Raw genomic sequence first — 7,060 nt, forward strand, 5'->3', positions numbered from 1 at the left:
ATTGGGAATACATACTTGATGGTTTTAAATGCTCCTGAAATTAAGTGCTGCTTGACCAGCCTATATTGTGTATGTATGTGACGTCACTGAAGGCCTGAGGTTGAAATGCACGGCCCGCCACTAGGCACCCACTTGAGTGACTTTAGGGGGTACTGTACAACAGCTTTCTGTCTGCACTAATGGAGGTGGAGTTACTCACGTCAAAGCCATTCCAACAGTGACCTCCCATCCCACCCTAACACTGAACATTAGTACCACGCAATGCGTAAAAACACCTCGTCGCTTCTCGCCAGGCAATTCACATTTTATCGCGAGCGGCAAGCTTTCCTTGAAAATTGTGTCGAGGCGAAACATGTCGACGAAGCGACCGGTTACCTTGCTGGGCACCGCGGCCTTCGGAGGCCGGGCGGACGCCGAGCAGAGTCTGGAGATGGCCAAGATCTTTCTGGACCGCGGACACAAATGGCTCGATACTGCATTTATGTACACGGACGGAAAGTCAGAGGCCATCATGGGGGGCATGAACCTCCTCAAAACAGGTCGAGTAAATTACAGCTCGTTTCAAATACTATTCGTCTTCTGATGATTTCTTTTTCGTATGCTGGAACCAAACGTAGCAAAAATAAGTCAAACCGAGACACTGCACATTTCCCTTTTGTTTGTATATAGTGCCTGTATTTGAAAATACAGGCACCATAGCCATGGCGTTTACACGAACCTGCTGATAACTTTAAAAACAATACACATCAGTGTACAGGACGTTTTATAATTAAGTATTTTCATGTAATTGCCCAGGGGACGGACATGGAACGAAATTGGTTGAATGGCCCATTTAAGCATGACCACACAATGAGGGGTTCCTCTGTTTGATACATTGGATTTATCTAACGGAAAAGAACACATTAACATCGATTCAAAACCAGTTGGGAACAAACGTACCAAACAATTTACACGCCTTGCACTTCTAAATGAAGTTGTGTCATTTGGACGTGCCACAATCGCTAAACCGGTCTGTCGCATTCTTGGCTCTCTCAACTCTTTGACGATGCCGATGAGCCTAATTGAGGAGCTTCTCCCTCCAACCGAGCTATGAAGACAAACCCACCGCTCTGTCTCTGCCGGCATGAGAGTCGTGCGCAGTGGAAGAGACGTGCGCGTGTCACGCTCACTGCATCACAGAAATTCTGAAATCTAAAGTTCAGTTACTATCGTTCTATTGGAGGACACGATGTTTGCACAATTGAATTATTTTGTCGCATTTGTGGACTTAAAACGTTCAGAAAAATCATAAAACCCGATCTTTTTCAGCCAATAACGGATCCGCAAAAATGACACGATTAGTCCCGATTTGCGATCAAATGGTCGCATGGGGACATCCCCGCTATGAACCCCTGCATGAACAAATGTAAAACACGACTGGAAATTGCTTATGCAACGTTTCCCTTTGGTCGTAAATGGATCTCTGGATCCAGTCAGCATTGCCACCAAGGCAAACCCGTGTCACGCTTTTGTTGCTCCCATTTTTTCAAAAGACTTTGTGGTTACGCATAATCTGCAGTAGTGAGGTTGGTATGATGGACCGGCAAATTTAAGAGCTATCTTAAGTTACACAATTCAAGCCTGTGGCATTGTATCGTCATTAAATTGCATATTTTACACTGGCCTTTTCTTGTTTATTTTAACCCAAGGCTTAAAAGATTTCCTGGACGTCAGCATGCTGTGTTATCTTAACAATGAAAGGGTTCAAATAACCTCTGCCCTGTGTTTCATAGGGGATGTACAATGCGACAACCAGACAAGTTGAGACGGAGTTGCTGCCATGCTTGAGGTACTTTGGGATGAAGTTCTACGCGTACAACCCTCTCGCAGGTGCTTTACTTTTTGTTTTGTTTTTATGGAGTCTGGCATGACCTTTTCATATCTATGGTTCTATAAAAATGCATTAACTTTGCGTATTCTCTCACTTTTGGACCCATCAAAAAGTTTGTTTTTTTTTTTCTCCGAAATGACTTGGAAAGACATAATGGAACTAGAGTTTGGATTCTCTGTCCTAGGTGGCCTTTTAACTGGCAAATATCACTATGAAGACAAAGATACCTCTCAACCGACAGGAAGATTCTTTGGGAACAATTGGGCTGCAGTGTACAGAGACAGGTACATTTCAAGCACTTTTGGGTGTCATCATTCCCAAACATTAACTTGTTTCATTAATTTGAAACTGCCCCACCCCAAAAATTTATAAATATATTGATGCTTGGTATGGGAGATGTTGCATCTTTATTTTTGGAAAACAAGGAAAAATATCTCCTCAACCACAGAGCATAAGACATTTATTGGGGGGCCTTTTTTTGTATTTTTGTCTTACCACCAGTGTTTATATTTACAGTATTATATTTTTCAAATATTTTACTGTTAATTATTTTTAACGATTTACGACTTTAAAGATACCTTTATTTGCACCTTTTTTCTTTATTAATCTTCTCATCAATTTTCTACATTTTCCGGATTATTAAATGTTTTGATTATTCTTATTTTTGATTTTCTTAATTCATATTTTTGATTTACATTTTGTGGCAACACAAAAATATTTACTTGTAATTTTAAAGAGAAGTTGTATTTTTCCCCCCATTTACTAGTACTAGTAAAGATTACATTTTTGTTCCTTCAATTTGTTTGCAATATTAAAAAAACTGTCAATCGTGTGACTGACTCCCTGTGGCAACCCAAGTCATAATATTTTTTAAAACGACATTACCGTATTTGGAATAAATGTGTTTTTAAACCCATCATTCACAAGTGTGTGTTTCTCTCTCTATTGATAGATAGATGGATAGATTGAGACACACTTGTGGCAAAAATTAACCGTTGCTACTTTAAGAGGAAATATTTGATTCTAATTAGGAATGAATTGAATTTGTATTGTGTGTAGGTACTGGAAGCAGAGTCACTTCCAAGCCCTAGAAGTGGTCCAAAAGGCCTTGGAGGGGGCATACGGCCCGACGCCGCCCACTCTGTTGTCTGCCGCCATGCGCTGGATGTACCACCACTCCCAGCTCAAGGTGCCACTGACACACGTGGATCAATACGGCCACAGCTAACGGACGATGGCGTTGTTCCAACGTGTCTTGCTTGTTTGAAGGGGGACCTCGGCGACGGCGTCATCATCGGCATGTCCACAGCGGAGCAGCTCAGACAGAATCTGGCTGCCGCGGAGGAAGGTCCTCTGGATGAGAGGGTGGTGAAGGCTTTCGGGGACGCTTGGAACCTGGTGGCTCACGAGTGTCCCAACTATTTCCGATAGATGACGCAGAATGAAAAGTTGGGGATGATGGGCTCTCGGGTGAAATTTTCTTGCTTGTTTGAAGGGGGACCTCGGCGACGGCGTCATCATCGGCATGTCCACAGCGGAGCAGCTCAGACAGAATCTGGCTGCCGCGGAGGAAGGTCCTCTGGATGAGAGGGTGGTGAAGGCTTTCGGGGACGCTTGGAACCTGGTGGCTCACGAGTGTCCCAACTATTTCCGATAGATGACGCAGAATGAAAAGTTGGGGATGATGGGCTCTCGGGTGAAATTCGGAAAATTGACCTCAAATGCACGAGAAGCGTTTCACTTTGACCTTCTGTAAGTGGATGCGCATGTCCGACTGTTTATTGTTTCCTGAAAGTATTTTGGGGGGGGATAATTATGGAATGACCTTTGTAGGACTTCATAAACGTTCCAACTCCTACTCTGATCAAACCTAATTTGAATTTGCACACACATTTTACTCCCTTCCCCCTTTAATTCTCATTTTGTTGTAAGATAAATTGTACAGCACACACAGTCTATTTTTCTAAAATGGATGACACTTCATTTTCAGATTTTCACTGTGAATTACTTGCTTAGTTGGTACATGTTATACAAAACATTTCTCCATAAGTAATTTTCTGAGCAATATTTCAGACCAGAGCTAAAGTCAACTTGAAAGATGTCAGTCCATGTATTTTGGGATTGGGGGGTGCAGACGATTTCAAAATCCCGATGTGAAGTTTAAAAATTAAAAACAAGATGAAGAAACAAACAAAAACCTGCACAGTCTTATTTCAATCTCCATCCTCTTCTCCAATCTCTTTGTTGTCCTGCATAGGCTCTTCCTCGCCCTCCAAGATATCAAACGTGCCTGTTTCAGAGCTCCACATGCATTTGATCGTCACTCGGAACTCTGCCATCTCAATACCCAACAATTTCTGTGAACAAAAACAACACATCTTTTTTTTCCATTTCTAAAAACAAATGTAAATCCATGAACTCACCAGAATACAGTTGTGTAAAATCAATAAAATTATAGACCCAGATGTCAAAACTACTACGCATCTAGGAGGGGTCAGGCACTGACAGTGGCTTGCAAAAGTCCACTCCATTGAACTTTTTGCGACATTTCAGGCTCAAACCGATATAAAGTTGCTTTGAATTTCTATTTGTGTTTGAAAACGGTATGGAGGCTCGATCAAATGCTTCTATAATGTATAAGACCCAGGAGTCACAGGTAGCCCCACTCGTGATGGAGATGATCAGTCCAAAGCTACGCTGTTTCCCTGAGTGTCAAAAAACTGTCGGTGAGTTTCCATTAGAGATGGACCAAATACGAACAAAAGCACGGTAACTTGCATGCAGGGCTGTTAAGTGGCAATATGCAAAGAAAAACTCGGTCCAAACGCAAGGATACCTGCTTCTCCCTGGAGCTCATTGGGCATTTTCCCTCGTAATTGTTCATCAAAGGAAAGTAATTTGTACCTTGAACGATATTATTGCTTCAAATCAAAATGGCCAACTGCATACAGTCATTTCGACTTTTTCATGCAATGTCAGACTCCGTTTAAAAAAAAAAAAACTGCAGACATGGAACGCGAAATTAATACATTTTGAACCATAAAGGTGAAAAGGTCATGTCAGATTCCATAAAAACCAAAAAAGTAAAGCACCTTCAAGAGGGTTCTATGCGTAGAACTGTTAGGTTAATGCTGGTAATTTGACGCTAAGAACACATCAGGAACAGGAAGACTCAGGAGGCAGGCATGGTTGTCTTTCTTGCAAGAGAGAGTGCGCTAAAACATGTCTCGGTTCACAATCTTGGAGCAGCTTTCCAGTTGGCTCTGCCATGTTAACCGTTACAGGTTCCGGTGCAACTCTGAAGAGACCACGTTTGTCTCCTTGCATTCATTGAAAGGATGTCCCTGATACACGATCTTCTAATGGGTGTGGGGAGTATTTTCACATTCCACAACAGTTTCAGTCAAGGAGAGTTTCAATGAGAACACGCAGTTCATTCCTGAGGTGATCGGACGGCTCATGCTGGACGTCGCGAACACAGCTTGGGATGTCCTTCACATGGTGTCCTGGGGTTGATGTTACCTTCTCACAAGCAACAGTTAATTTGATCCGAAGCCGTGAACTTAACAAAAAGATATTATCTTAAAAGCTAGAACAGGAGCAGCCTGAGCTCTCCCGGTCCGACAAGTCTCCCATTATCAACCTACCCCATTGACTATGAGGTATTTGTGAGGTTTCACTCTGAAACAGGTTTTAAAGTTACACAGAGAGTAAATATGGGATAACAGAATTAGATTTATTCCAACAAGAACTTCATCCCAAAGTACCTCAAGTATGGTCGCAACTCCGCCACAACTTGTCTGGCTGTAGCATTGTACATCCCTTTAAACCCTTTCATTATTAAATTAGTTTAACACAGTATGTCGACGTTTATAAAAAAAAAAAAAGAAAGTGTATGACAGAGCCAATAAAAAAGTGACACTATCTTTTAGGTAGCAAGACACCCTTGCACAAAATGGAAAAAGGTGGAACACTTTGTTGAACCAAAAAGAGGAGTGTCGGTGCTATTCCGGTGCACCTTTGAGGCCAGCGTAACGACGAGTCTTGAACGCAAACAACACGACATTGACCTCTTTGTATTTTCTGTTTATTAGGAAATAAAGTATACAAAAAAGGTTCTCTTCAGTTTGTCTAATTCGTATGTCTGAATTATATGTCGATTGTATATTTTTTTAAAACGACATTACCGTATTTGGAATAAATGTGTTTTTAAACCCATCATTCACAAGTGTGTGTTTCTCTCTCTCTTGATAGATAGATAGAGACACACTTGTGGCAAAAATTAACCATTGCTACTTTAAGAGGAAATATTGGATTCTAATTAGGAATGAATTGAATTTGCATTGTGTGTAGGTACTGGAAGCAGAGTCACTTCCAAGCCCTAGAAGTGGTCCAAAAGGCCTTGGAGGGGGCATACGGCCCGACGGCGCCTCCTCTGTTGTCTGCCGCCATGCGCTGGATGTACCACCACTCCCAGCTCAAGGTGCCACTGACACACGTGGATCAATACGGCCACAGCTAACGGACGATGGCGTTGTTCCAACATGTCTTGCTTGTTTGAAGGGGGACCTCGGCGACGGCGTCATCATCGGCATGTCCACAGCGGAGCAGCTCAGACAGAATCTGGCTGCCGCGGAGGAAGGTCCTCTGGATGAGAGGGTGGTGAAGGCTTTCGGGGACGCTTGGAACCTGGTGGCTCACGAGTGTCCCAACTATTTCCGATAGATGACGCAGAATGAAAAGTTGGGGATGATGGGCTCTCGGGTGAAATTCGGAAAATTGACCTCAAATGCACGAGAAGCGTTTCACTTTGACCTTCTGTAAGTGGATGCGCATGTCCGACTGTTTATTGTTTCCTGAAAGTATTTTGGGGGGGGATAATTATGGAATGACCTTTGTAGGACTTCATAAACGTTCCAACTCCTACTCTGATCAAACCTAATTTGAATTTGCACACACATTTTACTCCCTTCCCCCTTTAATTCTCATTTTGTTGTAAGATAAATTGTACAGCACACACAGTCTATTTTTCTAAAATGGATGACACTTCATTTTCAGATTTTCACTGTGAATTACTTGCTTAGTTGGTACGTTATACAAAACATTTCTCCAACCAAATAAGTAATCTTCTGAGCAATATTTCAGACCAGAGCTAAAGTCAACTTGAAAGATGTCAGTCCATGTATTTTG

The 7,060-nt window shown here is 42.2% G+C and overlaps 1 protein-coding gene across 1 annotated transcript; it reads left to right on the forward strand.

Moving 5' to 3' along the window:
• Window positions 1-352: 352 nt before the first annotated feature.
• LOC109529177 (aflatoxin B1 aldehyde reductase member 2-like) lies at window positions 353-7,060 on the forward strand. Its single transcript, XM_019892399.1, has 6 exons — window positions 353-539; window positions 1,473-1,540; window positions 1,773-1,869; window positions 2,055-2,154; window positions 6,224-6,353; window positions 6,434-7,060. Exons 1-6 carry the CDS (start codon window positions 353-355, stop codon window positions 6,593-6,595), a joined length of 744 nt encoding a protein of 247 aa, XP_019747958.1. The 3' UTR covers window positions 6,596-7,060.

The sequence above is a fragment of the Hippocampus comes genome, unplaced genomic scaffold (assembly GCF_001891065.2).
Source record: "Hippocampus comes isolate QL1 unplaced genomic scaffold, H_comes_QL1_v1.1 scaffold137, whole genome shotgun sequence".
Lineage (NCBI taxonomy): Eukaryota > Metazoa > Chordata > Actinopteri > Syngnathiformes > Syngnathidae > Hippocampus > Hippocampus comes.

Coding starts and splice junctions, on each gene's coding strand:
- LOC109529177 (XM_019892399.1), top strand. CDS start 353: ATGTCGACGAAGCGACCGGTTACCTTGCTGGGCACCGCGGCCTTCGGA. Junction 1,870..2,054: donor CGCGTACAACCCTCTCGCAG/GTGCTTTACTTT, acceptor TCTCTGTCCTAG/GTGGCCTTTTAACTGGCAAA. Junction 6,354..6,433: donor ACCACCACTCCCAGCTCAAG/GTGCCACTGACA, acceptor GCTTGTTTGAAG/GGGGACCTCGGCGACGGCGT.